At 55.1% G+C, this 18,494-nt stretch overlaps 6 protein-coding genes across 6 annotated transcripts; 4 read left to right on the top strand and 2 right to left on the bottom strand.

The window, feature by feature from the left end:
• Positions 1 to 871: 871 nt before the first annotated feature.
• Positions 872 to 2,811, top strand: GLRG_03172 (ATP-NAD kinase; the record flags this gene model as incomplete). Its single annotated transcript, XM_008093857.1, has 3 exons — positions 872 to 979; positions 1,052 to 2,300; positions 2,366 to 2,811. The coding sequence occupies 3 exons, from the start codon at positions 872 to 874 to the stop codon at positions 2,809 to 2,811; spliced, it is 1,803 nt and encodes a 600-aa protein (XP_008092048.1).
• Positions 2,812 to 4,626: 1,815 nt separating this feature from the next.
• GLRG_03171 (uncharacterized protein) lies at positions 4,627 to 5,803 on the bottom strand (the record flags this gene model as incomplete). The annotated part of the gene is made up of 3 exons (XM_008093856.1): positions 4,627 to 4,853; positions 4,911 to 5,259; positions 5,375 to 5,803. The coding sequence occupies 3 exons, from the start codon at positions 5,801 to 5,803 to the stop codon at positions 4,627 to 4,629; spliced, it is 1,005 nt and encodes a 334-aa protein (XP_008092047.1).
• Positions 5,804 to 8,557: 2,754 nt separating this feature from the next.
• GLRG_03170 (uncharacterized protein) lies at positions 8,558 to 8,767 on the bottom strand (the record flags this gene model as incomplete). The annotated part of the gene is made up of 2 exons (XM_008093855.1): positions 8,558 to 8,598; positions 8,620 to 8,767. 2 exons carry the CDS (start codon positions 8,765 to 8,767, stop codon positions 8,558 to 8,560), a joined length of 189 nt encoding a protein of 62 aa, XP_008092046.1.
• Positions 8,768 to 10,480: 1,713 nt separating this feature from the next.
• GLRG_03169 (uncharacterized protein) lies at positions 10,481 to 12,766 on the top strand (the record flags this gene model as incomplete). Its single annotated transcript, XM_008093854.1, has 4 exons — positions 10,481 to 11,459; positions 11,535 to 11,596; positions 11,660 to 12,148; positions 12,263 to 12,766. 4 exons carry the CDS (start codon positions 10,481 to 10,483, stop codon positions 12,764 to 12,766), a joined length of 2,034 nt encoding a protein of 677 aa, XP_008092045.1.
• Positions 12,767 to 16,880: 4,114 nt separating this feature from the next.
• Positions 16,881 to 17,148, top strand: GLRG_03168 (glucose-repressible protein; the record flags this gene model as incomplete). Its single annotated transcript, XM_008093853.1, has 2 exons — positions 16,881 to 17,002; positions 17,055 to 17,148. 2 exons carry the CDS (start codon positions 16,881 to 16,883, stop codon positions 17,146 to 17,148), a joined length of 216 nt encoding a protein of 71 aa, XP_008092044.1.
• Positions 17,149 to 17,649: 501 nt separating this feature from the next.
• GLRG_03167 (emopamil binding protein) lies at positions 17,650 to 18,494 on the top strand (the record flags this gene model as incomplete). The annotated part of the gene is made up of 3 exons (XM_008093852.1): positions 17,650 to 18,051; positions 18,103 to 18,238; positions 18,304 to 18,494. The coding sequence occupies 3 exons, from the start codon at positions 17,650 to 17,652 to the stop codon at positions 18,492 to 18,494; spliced, it is 729 nt and encodes a 242-aa protein (XP_008092043.1).

Raw genomic sequence — 18,494 nt, 5'->3', positions numbered from 1 at the left:
CACCTGCCTCGCCAACAGTTTTCACCCAGGTGTCTTATCCTCAAATTATGCTTGGCGGGGTCGTTTATCAACGTAGGGTATGAGGAGCATCGCCCGATAGCGCTCTGTAACCCGCGGCCCAATAGGCATTTTCCTCGGGAAGGTTGATAGCCATGCCGACATCCGAAAGGGTCAACTCGAAACAAATCCGTCGTCTGCAGGAACAAAGACTGCAAGGCAATACCTAGGCCAAGTCAGATGAGACAAATAAAAACAAAAGCGTGAAGAACAAACTCATTCGGTAATCGGTACCATGGTGGGTGTTCTTGGAGTCCCACCACAATTGCATCCTTCAACCCTGAAAACGACGTCAGCGACTTGTCACGGTTCCGTGGCAAGCCACAACAGGTATCCACTCCGGTGAATAAGCACCCAAGTGCTGCAATCGTCACTAGGCAATAATACATAGCCCCGCTGATAGAAGAAGCTTCCTCCGAACTTGGGGCAGATCTTACCTCTCATCACTGCTTTCTCGGGATTCTAAACTTTCCCCCTCTCTCGGGGACCGCGGGTTATCGTCGCAATTTTGGGTTAAGAGTCGCAAACGTAAATGTTTCACGGCCCAATTACCTCACACGACCACTAACGGCGGTTCCCCGGTTTGCACGCTCTCAACTTCATTGGCAACGACAATCGCTATAAAGTTCCGTTTGGTATTTGACCCGGCCTGGAATTCAACGCTTCTGCATCACATAACCTCTTTGGACACTACTTCCCAGACCTGCACTGACGCCGTTCACGAACAGTAGGCGCAATAGATCTACCCCGCGATCTTTGCGGCTTCTAGAAGGTTTCACGCTTGCACATCACCGCAACCCCCACCCCTTTGAACATGGGCGCCGAGGCAGCGAATGATGAGAAAGAGAAGCGTGTCGGCTTTAAGGAGGACGAGGACGCCCATTCGAGCGGGAGCGATGACGACTATCAGAAGGCCGTTGAGGTATGTGACCCATGGCCTATTGCCTCCCAACGGGACAACCTGCTACGAGCATAATATTAACATGCTTGCTAGGTCACGTTCGACCCTGGCAATCCTTACCGCCGCAAAAGCTCACTGGTGACATCTGACATTGGTCGGCCTCTCCCGCGCCACCCAAGCAGAAGAACTGAGTGCATTGTCCACCAGTTTCTCGAAAGCCAGAGGAAGGCCCGCGACGCCGTCGCCTCCGCCAGCAACCATGGATCCAGATCCAACTCAGCCTCGAGCACTTCCAAGGCGAATGATCACTACCACCACGGCCATCCCACTTACGAGAGCCCTAGCCGACAAGTTAGCGTCAAGGATGTGTCTGGAGAAACGTGCATCTCCAAACCGGTCGATCCGAAGGGCCACGCCACCAAGCAGAGAGCCTCCATTCTGGCAACAGACAGCCCGGAAGACAGCGACATCGGCCAGGCTGACGAGAAGTCCTGGCGAACCGAAATCACCAAGTCTGCTTCGCAAATAGACCTGACGCAGTCGGACGACGAGGACGAACTACATAGCCGACTACTCACCAAGAAGCAGTTAAGCGAAATGGCTTGGGGAGTTCGCGAGCTCAGCAGACGCCTCAGTAGCATGCGCATCAGGTTCCGCGTCAAGACCATCTTCCTCTTGACCAAAATACACGATGCGGACTTGATCATTCGGACCCGGGAATTGACCAAGTGGCTTCTTTCACTTGACCGAGAAGTTGATTACACCGTCTACTTGGAGGAAAAGTTCAAGGAAAACAAAAGGTTCAACGCGCCGGGCATGATCGAAGAGCTTAGCAAAGAAGCTCTTGATGCCGGACAACCGCAAACCAAGGCCAATCACGATGCCATCTCCAAGCGTCTGAGGTACTGGGACGAAGACATGTGCCGCAACCGGCCCCATATGTTCGACTTCGTCATTACCTTAGGCGGCGACGGTACTGTGCTCTATGCCAGCTGGCTCTTCCAGCGCATCGTTCCACCAGTCCTGAGCTTCTCGCTCGGCAGTCTCGGATTCCTGACAAAATTCGACTTCGAGGAGCACCGCACCATTCTCGAAAGCGCATTCAACAAAGGCGTCACAGTGAGCCTGCGTCTGCGCTTCGAGGGAACGATCATGAGAAGTCAACAAAGGAAAAAGCTGGCGAACATCGAAGACAGCAGCTCCAGCCAGGATGAAGATGGACCGAAGCCTGACCTTGTCGAAGAACTTGTAGGCGAGGAGAGAGAGGACGAGCATACGCACAAGCCAGATGGGACTTTTGAGATTCTGAATGAAATCGTCGTGGACCGCGGTCCCAATCCGAGTAGGTTGCTGACCAAGATTTCCTGCCGACTAAATCCCAGACCGCTGACCCATGGAACCTAATAGCAATGTCCTATACGGAAATATTTGGTGACGATGAGCACTTCACCTCCGTCTTGGCAGATGGAATTTGTGTTTCGACTCCGACGGGTTCAACCGCCTACAACCTGGCAGCTGGTGGCTCCCTCTGCCACCCCGAGAACCCAGTTATGCTCGTCACCGCCATCTGCGCCCATACACTCTCCTTCCGCCCAATTATTCTACCAGACACTATTGTCCTTCGTATAGGCGTGCCCTACGATGCAAGGACCAACTCTTGGGCCAGCTTTGACGGCCGCGAGCGTATAGAGCTGTTCCCTGGGGACTACGTTACCATCAGCGCCAGTCGGTATCCCTTTGCAAGTGTTCAAGCCCAAGGCCGGCGAAGCGAGGACTGGGTCAATAGCATTAGCGGCAAGCTAGGCTGGAATACCCGCCAGAAGCAAAAGGGGTACACGGAATGGGATAAATAACCCGTTCTGCCAAGGATATGTAGACAACGGCGCAGGGAGCACCTCGAAGACCAAGAAGCTTCAGATAGTGATACTCTGAACGAGTGTCCTTTGTGCTCATCAGCGTCAGGGTCTCACGTGGTCACATGCAATGAGGATGGGCGCTTGACGCCATTCAAATCATGCCTTATTGCGTGGCCCGCTTAGGGACCTGTGACCTCCCATACTTCTAAACGCCAAGACTCGCAAATTGCCTCTGGACCGCCGGGGTGTCTTCCAACACGCTGAGGACCAAGACCGACAGGGTCTATGAATGCAACCCAGCTTTATCACAACAAAGCTTGGTCGCAATTCTCTCCCGTAAGGTGTCTTTGCAGGAGAAATGAGGTTGACTGAGAGGGAAACAAAACAAGCCTTCTTGGCCAACTCCGCCCAAACCACCCCCTGCCTGAAGAGGTTTTTTTTTCCGGCGTCGCTTTCGGACAACAACAGCATTGCAAACTTACACCGTCCTAGTCATTTCACGCCTCCTTAGCAAGGTGGTATGAGTGCAACCTAGCGCCTACCAGCACACGTGGGGAATATGCGGAGGTCCATTCAGCACCTGCGTGCGAGTAAACATGCCCAAAAGTCATTTCCTATCAACCGGGAGAGGCAGAGGCATTGCTGGATCAGGTGCCAGCATAGGCCCGACCCTCCTCCAGGCCAATACGCCAAAACACATCGGGCAGGCTAAAACATTGGCCTTCGGCACCCATTCTGATCGGACGTACAGGGAGGGTAAAACTACGCGCCGTACATTATGTCCCGTCCCCCCACATCGCGTAGAACAGGGAATGGGCCCCGGCTGACTCCCCATAACTGAAACGCTATACTTCTCCCATTGGCCTCTGGGTAGCGTCTTGGCGAGGATACCGCCGCCAGCCGACAAGACTTGCGGCTCAAAGGAATTTCTGACGTTGCTGCGGCTTCCGGCGGTGGCTCGCAGGAAAACGGGACGTATCACACCACACCTCCCACCTCATGGCGACTACGAAACCGATCGACATATGCACATTGCCTTGTCGGGAATAGAGTTTGCATTTCCTTGTTTTATTTTATTTTTCATTGTATTTTACGCTTTGCGGCAGCTGCAGTCACAGTACGGTCGTAAGCTACTATACTTATTCATACCGCAACGAAACCACCGGGGAAGAGAGACGGACAATTACTCGCTTTGGGACGAGAAAAGCATGAAATGCTTCCCTTTGATAATTATGAACGCTGGAATAGCAAAACGAGACAGAACAAAAAAGAAGACTAAGGAGGCATAAAGGGAAATGCGATGATGTGCTGTACAAGGTAGATGGTAGAGGCAGTCAGTCTCCTTTCCCCTCAGGTAGGAGAAAACCATGCACACTCCCACACCTGATGCGTCCCTTTCTGAAGAAGGAAAAAAAATAGACCATGTTAAATTTCATAATCTCTGTGATTTGCTATACATGCCGCATGCCGGGAATTATCTAGAACGCGAAACCCATCCACCGCCAATCCCTTGCCGAATTGCATTGATATCGTGACGGAAACAAGAAATAAATAAGACAAAGCCGAAACCAGAGGACTTTTGTGTTTACGCGCGAGTCGGGGGTTTTTTTTATGTGCGTTTGCGCATCGTGATGAGGCCCTCACTCGGCGAGGGAGAAAATCAATATGTGGGGGATCTCGACGCAAGGGAGATTAGGGCTGAGGCCGGGAATTGTCAAATAGGATTGGAACAAATGAGAATAGACGATATGCACTTTTCTCATTGAAAGCTTTTTTTTCTCTCCACCCGAATAGGCGCCAAGAGCAGTTCACTTACTGCTGCTCATCGACGTCGTCGGCCTCGGTCTCGACAAAAGTCATGGTAACGCCCTCGCCGCTAACGTTCAGGTTGACGGTGTCAATGGCACTACCACTGACGCCTCTTGAGGCAAGCTCCTCCTGTGCGCGCTTGACGACGTTGTTGGAGGTGGCGGGGACGACCTGGGCAACGGGGGCGGAGGGGTTGCGGGCAACGAGCTTATCAGAGGCCATCTCAACGCCTGCTCGCATCGTTAGCCGGGATCCAGGTTTGATACATAAGTGTGGTGCCTACTTACCCTCGGGAACGCCCGAGCGAACGTACATGGTAGTGACCTTGGCACGGCGGCGGGGGGGCTGCTGGGCCTCATCGGCGCGGGCCTTGAGACTGGCAGCGGCACGCTGGCCTCCGGCACCAGCTTGGGCAGCACCACCCTGCTGGTTGTCGACCTTGATGCCAACTCCGGAGCCACCCTCGCCGGTGCCGAGATCGATCTTCGGGCCCTTGGTGAGGGCGACCTCGGCGTACTTCAGAGCGCGGTCGAAACCGGCCAGATCTCGCTTCTCGCCGGCGGTGTGGGACTTGCTGAGCTGGACGCGAGGAGCGATCTCCTTGCCCATACCCTGGAGAGCAGCGATGGCCTGGGCCTAGATGTAGAAAACGCAATTGTTAGCTGATATTGGTCCGATTAAGTGCAGATGTCCATGTGCCTCCCGCACCACACGAACACGAACCACCAAGAATCTCACTGGGGTGACTGACCTCGTTGATTTGGTTGTCCGAAGAAATAGCAGTAACGGGAGTGGCGCCGCCCTGAATATCAGCGACGGACTGCTGAGCCTGCTGGTTCTGTTGAATTTCCTGATTCGGCGTTTCCTGAACCGCGGCAGTAGCCGGGGCAGCAGCCGGGGCAGCAGCCGGGGCAGCAGCCGGGGCAGCGGTGGCCGGGGCGGCTCTGCCAGCACCTTGACCCGCGCCGTTGCCAGCAGCCTGGCCCGCCCCTTGAGCAGCATTGACTGCCGCGCCCTCCAGTACGTTCATCAACTGGGAAACATCGCTCTTGCCGCCGAATGAAATTTCACCATCACCCACCACCAAGGCAGGAGAGTAGGCACCAAGGTTAATGTTCAAGGGCAGGGCGCTGACTTGAGCGGCAAGGCCGGCAAGGGCAAAGATGTAGCAGTTAACCATATTGTTGGTTGGTTCGGGTAGTCGGAATGTGTTGTGTGTGATTCGGCTAGAACGGCTCGGAAGGGGTGATGATCCACGGGGCTTTGATACCAGATAATAGGCGTAGGGTTGTATAAGAAAACGACCAGCGGAAGAAGTGAAGTGTTTTAGTGGGGGTTTTTTATATGGTTGGTAATGAAAGAGGAAAACCGAGAAGAGACAGGATACCAGTCGAGCACAGCTAAGAAAGAAACAAGAGAGAAGAGTGAGAAAACCACAAGAGGATTTGGCTTTCATATATCTCCCCAAGCGGCGAGAGATGGGCGAGGTGAGACTGTAGACCGGCGGCATGCTTGAGACGCAGTCGCCAAAATGCCAAGAAACAGAAACCCGCTGCAAGACTCGTGTTAGTCGCGGGCCCTCGGACATGGCCACAAAGGCCTGCTGCTGCCCGGGGTGGCCCCTAGATCGATTCGGTATGGAGGTGCAAGGGTCATCGACTCGTTGAAAAGGTAGGATTGCCCAACTGGAAAGCTCCGAATACTACTATTGGACGGAGGGCTTCTCAAGCTGGCTCTCCGCCGGCGGGGCCAGAGAAGTCCAGCGTGCGGTACAAGCAGCGAAGGACTCAATGAGGCATGAAACGCAGGTGACACCAGAGGCCGGCGGCGGGCCAACTGGACATGTCATGTTGGGATACCCATCTGGCTGGCGAGGGTGCGTTGTGAGGGCGATTCGAGACCAGGCTTAAGGAATAGACCTAGACTTGATGAGGGGTGGTCTTGGCATCGTCGCCGCGCCTCTATGCGATGGCCAAAAATGCAAGGCAGGATGCTTATTTTGGCCCGCAGATCCACGCTCCGATGTTACCAGGGCGGGGGTAACCCTAACGTCGGACGCGCAATGAGATCCGTCTTGACTCTCTCGTCGTTGGTCCAGGGACGCAGCATTCGAAGAGTGGGTCAATCGCTCTTGAGACCATGCCAAGAACTCCTGCGATGGCGACTAGGACGCGTACGGCGACGATGCTACCTTGCTGCATGTCTTCTTTCGACGACAGGATGAACGGGGCGAAGCGTGCGGGTGTATGGAGTACAGGCGGAAATTCAGAAAAGTGACGAAGAGAGGCTCTCAACTCCAGCAGCATTCTCGCAGTGCCAAGGGGGCGGGTTATCCTCTTGGCACTTGACGGGTCGCCGTGCGGCCGGTGTCGTATTTTGTCTGGCAGGCGGCATTCCATGCATGTAGTATAGTTGGTACCCTTTCAAGGTACTATGGCCAAGGAGCCCAAGAGATCTTCCCGGTATTGGCGCTGTCGACCGCTATGACGAATGGAGTTTCCATACCCGCCAAGGGCAATCATCCAGTGCCCAGCCGTGTGCTTTGGCGGGCGACGGAAAATAAATTATTAAAAAAGAATCAGTGTCTGCAGGGCACACCGGGCTGCCAAACGAACAACGAGGGAACTGAATCGGGGTTATTTCCCTTTGCCGAGTCGTGCTCGCTGCAATAAAGGCCACCGTCGTACCGGACGCTGAAATGGCGTCCCGCTCGAATGTTTCCCGATGTCGGCCGGGTCACAGTGGTTGGAATCTCGCCCAATGGTCAACAGAAGGGCAAACACATCACAGCCGAGCCCCAGTGGTTTATCCATTGACAACTGTCAGGATGAGAAGCCCCATGGAAGAACCGCGTGGGACGACCATCAAGCAAAGGGGGCCTAGGTGTGTGTGTGTACTGTAGGAACGCGGCCTTGGGTCGACTATAGGAAAGTGGGATGCAGGATGCAATGCAGAGAGCGGATGAGGTCGACCGAGGCGGGATGCCGACTCTGCAGTAGGTACTGCATGTGCTGGTGCGACGCCCTCCACATTACCCCGCCGGTGTCTGAGACCTCGGAGTTGCTTGATAGTCACCGACCGTTGTGCGGAGAGACTCCTCTCTTGTTTCCTCGGGCTCCGTTCCGTGGCCAATTTTAGCATCGGGTGTCAGACTGGCCACCCCTTGTTTCCAGCGAAAGAGCCTGTTTAGCGGTTCTGTGGGATCCATTCCCCGATGCAGCCCCACAAGACATGACCCGCTGGAGGCGAAAATGCACACAGAACCTCCTTGTCTTGGATACAGGTACGAGGGCCGAGCCTGTATGTAGACTGTCAAAACCGACAGGTGGCGATCTAATCGGTTCTGTTGCTTGTAGGTGTCAGAACCAGACGTGGGATTTGGTCAATGCCGTGGGAGGATTCGTTTCCTTGTGACCGACCTATTGTTTTCTTCTTTTTATAGACCTTTTTTTTTCTTTTCTTTTTCTTTCTACAGTAGCCGTACCGTGAAGCGACCGAGGGGGTCCGCCAGCAAAATATGTCCTTTCCAAGGTAGTAGGTAGGTACGCAATTTTGCCAACCACAGTCTATTCCTAACCAGCTCTTGCCTGCTTCCTTAATCCGTACCTTACCTTAGAGGCTTAGGTAGTGCAGGCAGGTACTTTAACTTGCCTTGCACCTGCCACGGGCCGTACATTGGTGGGAGCAACTGCCATGTGCGGCGGCCTTCCTTTGTACTAGTTAGGTACTCTGTTGTCTTGTCCGAATTGACTTTAACTCAAGGTACCTAACATTAGGTGAGTGCGCGTGCCATGAGGTCACATTGCTCCCACCACCGTAGTTTGATACTGTCTGTGGCGCAGCTGCCACGTTTTGTCCTAGAGGAAAAGATTAGAGAAGACGATTAACCCTCGCCCAGGCCGCGGAATGGTTGGTCTTGGGAGGCCAATTCAATTCAAGCCTCGAGGCCCCCAGCGACCCCGTTAACTTGGCTTTCTGGGGAAGCTGTTCTCTCACCGTCATTGGGCCCGTGAGCCGATGTTGCGTGAAAAGGGCTTACCAAGAACATCCATCCATCGGCGATGCTCTTGGCAACGCTCTTGGCTGCGTCGTCGAGTGTCATCTCGTCTGCTGCCCATGCGGGCTTACTCGAGACCTTGGCCATTGGGGGGGGGGGGGGGGGGGGGGGGGGCCAAAAGTTGCCGCACCTCTTACGAATCCCTTCGGATTGATTGTGTTTGTTTCGAGGATTGATACCTTGCCAACATAAGCTTGTCTGGCACGGCTAATCCATCTGGGGTGGTTGGGTACCCATCATAAACCCCCCTGAAAGAGTCCAAGCACGCAATCATGCAAAATCCCTCGACTGCGACGTTGGGCGTCGACAATTGTTGCCCCTTTGCAAGTGCCGGCAGATGAGGCAAGATTGTACGGAGCTGTCACCCCGCCCAGAGCCATCTGTGACTTGCCTCGATGGTCACTCACCAGAACGGCGGACGTCGCTGAGTATGGCACGTCTCCCGACACATATCGCCTCCAGGGATTGGTTTTGCAAGGCTTCATCAACGATGCCAAGAACCAGAATCACTTCCTTCTTCGGACGGATTCCCCATCTTTGCCCTCAAGCTTCTGTCATCCAAGTCCCTTGTGCGCAATCCTCGTTGATATCAGGCCGGCCAAGACGGCAGGACGCCGCCGCATTGTAACCGCGGCCAGCAAGCAGCACCGTAACGGGTTGCCAAACCACCAGTACGGCGCAGTGCTTGGACGCGCCCTTTCACTCGTCGCATATTCTTTCCGATCCGAAAATAGCTCTTGACGGACGGCCTGAGACGTTCGCGACTCTCGGTTGCTGCCTCATTGACTCTTGGACGAACCGGTCCGTACGGGCTCTTCTCTCCGTTTATGCGTTCCATACGGGTCAGCTTACCTGGATCTGTTACAACATTCGGGCGACTTCTTGACAAAAATCCTCTCTCTCTCTCTCCCTCTCTCCCTCTCATGCCTTCAAAGGGAGACCCAGGCGTCATTATCCCAGGGGCTGTCCCGTATCGCCAGGTCCTTTCCAATTGGGCAAAATCGCCTTTTCTTCTCATTACCTTCTTCTGTTTGTTTGCTGGCTGACTTGGGAAGGGGTGACAAGTCGAGCGGTGCTGTGGGCTCCTTCCCAAAACGCATCCAAAACAGTGAAACATTTGCAGGATTCTCGTCTAGCATTTTCTTGTCGCTTATCGCACGCGCCAAGGCCAGGCCTCAGACGTGCCAGATAGTGTATGTAGCCGGCAGGTCTGGAAGGGGCGGCAAGGAGAGCGAGGCATCGTCGCTTGTCCTGGGGGGCCTAGACCAACTACCAGTCAACGAGGGTCTCCTGACTCGTCTCCTTGTTTCCGCCATTGAAGCTGTCACTCGCTGCCTGCCCTATATCGCCAACGGATTATTGCAATAACCGGTCAAGACCCTCCTGTTAAAGTCTTGGCGCTGCAGGCTACGGCTCACGCATCTCTCGATGCAGGTCCATTTTCCGACTATCGTCACTTGGTAGAATCCAACGCAATGTCTCCTCCACGCGTCCTGCGTCTAATCGAAAGGAGGATTAATTTCAGCAATCCGAGCTTCCAACTGGCCAACGTGAGACCCCTGTGCCGCATTGATGTAGCAGCAGCCGCGTCTGACCACCACTTTCCCCAAGAGGATAGTATGACAGAGGGTTGCCAATAGTCTGCGGCTCTGAGCGACCTTACGTCGACCATAACAGCGAAACTATCATCGGCACCTTCTCCATCATTAATCCATCTGGCCACTATAGTGACATTACTCGAACCAGGGCTTGTTTCCTGACTCTTGCTAGCACCTTTTTGCCACTGTCGTGCTTGCAGTCATGACGGCGAAAAGCTGCGCTGAGTCAATCACGCCTCATCGACACGCGCACGCGCAGCGGAGAGATTGGTGTAGGCCCCTCCTTCTCGCTGTCCTTCTCTTGAGCCTCTGGACATGGAAACTTAGTGATTATCTCCACGCCCGCAATGCAATTCTCCATCCACACCGGGCCCCGTTCCCGGTCTTCACCGACTGGGACGACGTCCCGACCAGCGAGGAACTGCGCTGGGTGCGATGCATCTTGCCCGGCATGGCTCCCGCCGGCCGCGGCTACATGTGCGCCCGCCTGACCGTGCCGATGGATTACCAACGACCTCTGAATAAGTCCTCTGATAACCCCAAGGTCCACATCGCCATGGTCCTCCTTCCCGCCCTCGGCCACGGCTTGGAAACTGGCCGCTTCTCCGAGTCTCCGCTTCTCGTGAACCCCGGCGGACCAGGTGGGTCCGGAACCGCTTTCGTGCTCCCGCCGTACGGCCCCAACATCCAGTTGGCCGCTGGAGGCACACTCGATCTGATAGGCTTCGATCCCCGGGGCGTCGGGGCCACGACGCCCCGCGCCGACTGCTTCGTCGATACCGAGCCGGGCCATGAGTCCTCAACCAGGGCGAAGAACCTCGGCTACTTGCATCGGTTGACCTGGCTGGCGATGGGTCACGATGTCGGCCTGCTCAACACCACCGCCGCCGCTGAGGACCAGCTTATCCACAGGAACAAGGCGGCGTCCAAGTTGTGTTCCCTCAAGGACGGGGAAGCGGGCGGGTTCAGATACATGGCGACACCGAATGTGGCGGCCGACATGAAGGCCATCATCGAAGCCCACGACGCGTGGCTCAAGGATAACGGATTCGACACAATTCCGCTCAGCGCCGGTACGCTTACAAAAAGCGAAACGGCCCCTCCTTCTACCAGAGGCAAGCTCGTGTATTGGGGCTTCAGCTACGGCACATTCCTTGGCCAGACTTTTGCGGCCATGTATCGTATGTGGCCCTTTTCCTTCGCGTCCATCGGCACAGCTCGGAACAGATACGGCTGACATGGCTCTTGTATTACAGCTCAATTGGTGGGACGCTTTATTCTTGACGGTGTCGTTGAATCCGGTGCGTACGATGCCCCTGTAAGTTATTTTCCAGCGCCCCTATCCAAAACGCTGAAGCACGATGTGCTGACAGCACAAAAGACGTGGATCTCGGCCATCCAAGATGCAGACGCGGTGCTTGACAAGTTCTTCTACTTCTGCCATCTTGCCAAAACCGGCTGCGCTCTCTTCCGCGATGGCGATGACGGTCCAGCCCCCGTCAAGGAACGATATGAACAGGCCATGGCCAAGCTGCGGGACGAACCGATAACCGCCGTCTCTACCTTGGGGCACATGCCCGTCGTGCTGATGGAAGCCGACATCAAGAGAGTGCTCTTCGCCTCTCTGTACTCTCCCGTCAAGGCTTTCCCTCTTATGGCCAAGTTTTTAAACCGATTGTTCGTCGGAGACGACATCTCCGACTGGTTGATTGTGCCGGACTTCGGCTTCATTCGCGATCCCAACTTCAAGCTGCCGCTATACCCCGAAGAGAGCGTGTGGGCCGTCTTATGCAGCGACAGTCGGTACCGTGTAAGTGGTGACTATCACGCGTTCAAAAATGCAACACTGACAAGTAACCTGTCCTGCAGCGTAATGAGACTTGGGGGGAGACTTTCAACAAGGTGTCCAAATACAGCACTTCGGTCGCTGACGTCGTAAGTCTACTCCATCTCATATATAGCCATGAAGCTAACACAGCTTCAGTTCACGACCATCATGATGACCTGCGAAGGCTGGGAAATCGAAGCCAAGTTCCCCAGCCCCGACTGGGACGCAAATCTACAGAGCCCGGACCCGGTCAACACCTCCTTTCCGATCCTCTTCGCAGGCAACACCCACGATCCCGTCACACCTCTCTCTTCGGCAGTCAAAATGTCACGGAACTTTGCCAACGCCGCCGTCTTCGAGCTCGAGGCTGAGGGCCACTGCACCCTTGCTGCGGTCTCGCTCTGTGCCATTACGAAGATCCGTGACTACTTACAAAAAGGCATCGTCCCAACACGGTTGACTGTCGCCGCCGACGGCACTCTTTCGGGTTGGGAAAAGTGCAAGGCTGATGAGAGGCCTTGGAAACCCTTTCTGGGCGGACCCGGCGAGCTGGAGGGTGGCATGCGGGCGGAGGACCTACATGCCTTGCAGGGATTGAGAGACGTGCATGACAAGGTCGTCGGCAGCTTGACACCGCCTCTGAAGCTGCGTCTTGATTGATGAATCAAGCTCCACGATCCGCGATCCCGCATAGATCGCAATCCTGAATGCGGTTTTCTCGACATGGTGATCTCGCCGGCACTGGGCGAGCTTGTTCCATATTTTGCGGGGCGGGGACAACACTTCTGGCCAAGCTCTGTATGAATGGAATTTGGATGGTTCCACCTCGATAGAATGTACCAAGGAGATCGATATACCCTCCCGCGATCGAGAATGTTGTCAGCCAAGGTAACCAGCCGATCCCGATGTCTGTCAGGCCGAAAACCCAGTCTTGGACGTGGGGCATGAAAGAAGATGGAACCGACACGCTCCCCAGGGCGTTTTACCATCCACGACAAAGCCGTACCTGAGTAGCTGCTCTTGGTGCTGACATGTGTCTCTCAACTCGAGGCTTGACAAAGACATGCTGCTTCGATATTGACCGCCACCCCCTCCCCCTCTTCCCCTCGGCCCAACATCATTGTACACAACGCGAAGAGGTGATAGTAAACATGAGCCGCTAACGGCAATAGTAAGTCGAATCCAGATCGCACAGTTGACAGGTCGAGATTCCCGACAGGCCCGCTCTTACGCAGGAGCCTCAGTCCAGATCCATACCTGGGCGCGTTACGGCTAGACCGCCTGTGGACGAGCAAGGCGGTTTTCATTCTTCTGGCACGCGCGCGCACACACACACATACCCTCTCTCGTCACAACTGGCGAAACGATTCCGGTGCTTTTGTCCATGTTCCCACCTAGACCGCTCAATCGTAGGGTTGCGGCTGCTCCTGCGCGGGACCACTGCAAACGCCCGCGATGCGATCGCCGATGCCACTAGCCTGGCAGACGATTCTTGACATCTTGACGTTTCGGGATCCCTTTCCTGGTCTGAAGTAATATGTCTATGCTTACTCCGTTTGGGTCTACAATCTGATCGTGGCTATGGCGTGTGTGGCTTGGGCAGGACGGACAGGGCCAAACGGACTCTTACGAGCGCCGAGCCTGCGCGCCTCCAACCGAACTCGGGCATATGCTTTTTTTCCCTCGAGCTCCCAGTAACGTGACGATGCCAGGCAACCGCCGCCACCAAAATGACTAGTACTGCCAATGGTGGGCGATCTAAGATGGACTCGCACGCGTTTTAACCGCCCAATACGCCTCGTCCCAAAGCAACCGCATGCTTCTCTAGCTAGGCAAGTACACACAAGAAGCTACCCCTCATTCCAAGGGGATCGACGAGCGCCGAGCGGTGTGCCCCTCGACCGCCGCCCAGGCTTGTCTGAGACCAGATCGTTTCCCTATCCCCCTCCCCGCTCTCCCCCGAACGCCGAACGGACGTGCGGTCTTACCCACCGATGCGGTCGATGCCCAACTGTGGCATCGATCATCAGGGGCTGCGAGAATCGCTGCACGAGGAAAAGCTGGCAGGCGGGGGACCGCACCTGGCGTGCCTTAGCGTCCACGATCGATGCGTCGTTCCGTAGCTCAGCGTTGCTTTCTTTTTCATACCCGCGGTGCTACGTTGTCGGCACGTGTCAATGGGTTAGGCACATTCTTCAAATGCAAGAGCCCGCGTGTCCACGAGAGGGGTCAGAGGGGTAGGTATGTAGGCCAAGGGACCAGAAAGACACGGCGCGGGCGGCTTTGAGATACTTCATAGGATGTATCCTAGCTTGGGAGAAAGACAGCGAGTTGACATGACGCCAGAAGGTGAGAGAGGACCGTCAACAAACAGTAGCAGCCAGCATGCGAGCTTTGAGCTGTCAGCTCAACAAAAGCTTGACGACATAGTTCCAGAGCGGCGGAGGGTCCACTTGAGACTCCGAGGCTCAGTCCCTGACGACGCTAGGCCCCGCTGATTGACACTAGACCGACCCTAGCTTATTGAGTGGAATGCGGATATACGTGAGAACCGTGAATGTCTAGGAGTGAGCAATGCGTAATAGAGGGGTAGAAGAGGGGTAAATTGAGGTTCCTCAGGGTCCGCAATGGCTTCGCTGCCTGGCATGGGAGATGACCATGACCGACAATGGCATAACCGGCGTGTTTCGCCATGTCGTATGTCGTTGTGGTGACGTATTTTGCGTGGGATGACTTCGGTTTCGGGAGGTCAGACGGCAGACAGAGGGACGGTACGGGAAATCGGGAATGGGACAAATGTTGTGAAGGGGCACGAGATCAGGACCCGGAGTTGGCGAGGATCTGAACAAGTGGGTAAGGGATGTGGCGGGCCCAGCGAAAATACGCATGCTGTGATGCATGCATTTTGTCAACCGAATTTGAGACTGCACCACAGATTAGCCTGGGTCGCAGCAGACGGGAAGGTACTTGCTCTATGGGGAAAGGCATCAATGGTTTCCTCGCATCGTATTCGTCCGGCTGAGGGGCAAAGCCCGCGCCTCTGGAGCATCATGCGGAACGACCAGCGGAAGTTCCCCTGTTCTACAGGGCCTTCAGCCTCTTTGGCCCGGACGATAATGTCCGTCCCAGGCACGGGGCCGACTGTGTATGGAGAAAAGATCGATGCCAACCAAAAGACGAGATCTCGATGACATACAGTCGTCCGCATGCCTCCGAGCGGATTGGGAAACAATCATCCCCACCCATCGCTGCCGCATCCAAAGAGGCAGAGGCAGGCGGTGGTTCTCCCTCACCAAACGCTCTGGGCGGTCCAGAACGGTCCTTACTCACCAAAACACCGAGTTACCTAGCGATGGCGTCACCATGCAGGGGAATCTGCGAGGATGGGACGAATCAGCGACGCCGTGGCTGCTCCTTGACGTGTGGTCGGTTGAGCTTGTCAGTCTCTTCCCCCTTCGCCCTATCAAAGCTGCGTGCACGGCTAGGATCCTTTGCATCGGGTGGAATGTCCACTGTGGCTGCAAGCTTACTGGAGAGTATGCTGGCTTGACCTTTGAGTGAGCAATGTGAAGGCGCTTCGAATAATGGGACCTCGGATGCCAGAAGGGTGGGGGAAGCGGCGACGTGATCGCGATTTGCAAAAATGCCATCCTGCTGACTGCGGCATGTTTGGCTGGTTGGCTGGCCACCGTGGTGCAATCGACAGGCTGACGTATTCTCCCGGCCAGCATTACGCGACAAATACATAGCATGTGGCATGTCTTGCTGCAAACACCAACTGCAACTCTGCAGCTCCAGAAGCGGGGCACTTGGACCAGAGATGAACACCTACCTAGGTAGTAGGTAGCTATGTAGGTACCTAGACTAGATAGGGCAGGTAGACTACCTACACACGTAAACTACCTACCTACCTACCTACATTGAGTACTTCGGACAAGCCTCAGTTGACACGCGGGGACACTATGACGTTAGCGCATGTCTGTTCCTGTCTCATGCCCTAGTGACGTCATTAACTCAAAAGGGGAAAGACCTCCCCAGGCTGGAGCTCCGTTTTGTGGCTGGTGAGACTGCGTCCGACCCAGACGCAGCTTTGCACGGTGCCACCTTTTCGGTCGATTTTGATAGAGATCCCCGGTTGGCTCCTGGTCGAGGACCATGCAGTCCATCTCCAGTCTTCTCTGACTGGAGTAACTGCGAAGAAGCACCAGGCAGGCCCGTGGTCTATGACGCCATTCCTTGGGTTCACATGAGAGACCCTCAGCGCCCTTGCCCGATGGGGTGAAACTGCGCTACAGCCACGAGTGGACAAACCCGGTGGAGGGGCAGTCAGTACTCGTTACCGTTACGTTACTTGCGCAGGGAGAGGCACGCACGAGAGGCATTGGCTGTATTTGGGATACTGCAAACGAGGGGGAGGGGCAGGTGTTGGAGGGGCAAGCCCGAGGTACCTCTGCCCATTGTGCAAGGCGGCAAGCTACCTAGGTAATGTCCCACATGCCTACCCGCATCCAGTCTGGTTGTGAATGATTTCAGTCAAGGCCAGCGGGGCAACTTCCGCAAGGCAGGAAGGCACCACGCAAGAGGCAACCACTTGCTGCCTCTTTCATTCACGGGCGGCTTCAAAGTGCCTTCAATTTCTTATATAAACCTCCTCTTCCCACCACCTCTGTCATCCTTTCTTTTCTCCTCATCACACACTCAAACAAACAAACTCAATCAATCTTCCACTTCACACCAACCAACCAAACAAACAAACAACCACCCAACCATCAAAATGGATACCATCAAGAACGCCGCCAACTACGTCTCTGAGTCCGTCCAGAGCGCCGGTGCTACCGCTTCCAAGGAGGCCAACAAGAACGTCGCCAAGGACAGCGATGCTGGCATCATGAACCGGTAAGCTTCACTGCCACTTCTTTCCATGCCACCTCACTAACACGCTTCATAGTGCCTCCGCTGCCAAGGACGCCGTTGGCGACAAGGTCGACGAGTCCAAGCACGACGCCAAGGGCGAGGGCTACAAGCAGGCTGCCAAGAACTAAATCAATTCCATGATACCTCTATCTGGACTGGGTCAACGGAAAGGCGTTAGGAACGGATCGGGAACGGATCGGGACACGCAGTGAGGCATATCTAGGAATGATTAATTACCCTCACCTAGAATAGCCATAATGCCACTTCATTGCCAGTAAAACTTCTTCGTGACCTTTTTGATATTACATGGTTTCACTACCATTTACTAGATTTACTGTATCAATTCCTGTTTCTAGCATCAATCACCGATTGTGGTTGCTCGTTGTTCGATCTGCCACATCAGCATGTCGCACTATAATCTGCAAGTATCATCCTTGTCCAAGGCATGCCACATTTTTCCCCACACCGGGACCGCTCTCCGGCGCACGGATCGCCAACCCCAACGTCGCGAGATTCCAGTATTCCCGGTCGCCTGATGTTGGGGTGAAGCAATTGAGCCGCAATCTCCCACCACCACCTTTCATACCACCCTCTGTTTTGTTACGCCTTCATTCGAAATCGCCGCCACCATGTCGACCGCATCATCAACCCTCCCACCTGATCTGTTCGACCAAACGACCCTCGTCTCCCTTGGCGCCACGGTAGTTCTCCTGTCCATCGCCATCGCCGTCTCTCGTCGCGTGCTCCACCCAACAACTTCGACGAAATATCGCATCCTCTTCGTCTGGCACGCTTTTGATGCTCTTATTCACTTCTTCCTCGAGGGCAGCTTCCTCTACCACTGCTTCTTCTCATACATCCCGCTCGCCGAAATCTCCGACGCCGACCTAGGCCGATTTCACCCGACACCGGCCAACTTCCTGGGCCACTCAGACCGCATCTATGGCTCCCAGGCCGCCGGCGATAACCCCTTTGCCAATCTGTGGATGGTATATGCGAGGGCCGACAAGAGATGGGCCGGCGCGGACTTGGTAGGTTTTACTGCGTGACCAGGAGTGGGTTGAGACTGACGCGCAACACAGGGCGTGATCTCGCTGGAGCTTCTGACCGTGTTCGGCGCCGGGCCCCTGGCAGTGTGGATCTGCTACTGCATCGCCAAGCGCGACCCCAAGGTCAACATCTGGATGATCATCATCGCGACGGCGGAGCTCTACGGAGGTGAGTCGACGAGCGGGGTCTCGACCCTTTGACTGGGGGACCAGCACGACTGACGCTTTGGCCAGGCTTCATGACCTTCTGCCCTGAATGGCTGACCGGCAACATTTATCTCGACACTAGCAACTTCATGTATCTGTGGGTGTACCTGGTCTTCTTTAACATGTTGTGGGTCTTCATCCCCTTGTACGCCATCTATGTCGCATACGGGGAGATTTCGCACGCCTTCAAGGCCCGGGGCGCGAGAAAGAACCTTTGA

This window comes from Colletotrichum graminicola (assembly GCF_000149035.1).
Source record: "Colletotrichum graminicola M1.001 genomic scaffold supercont1.9, whole genome shotgun sequence".
NCBI lineage: Eukaryota > Fungi > Ascomycota > Sordariomycetes > Glomerellales > Glomerellaceae > Colletotrichum > Colletotrichum graminicola.
This window is presented reverse-complemented; position numbering and strand designations above follow the sequence as displayed.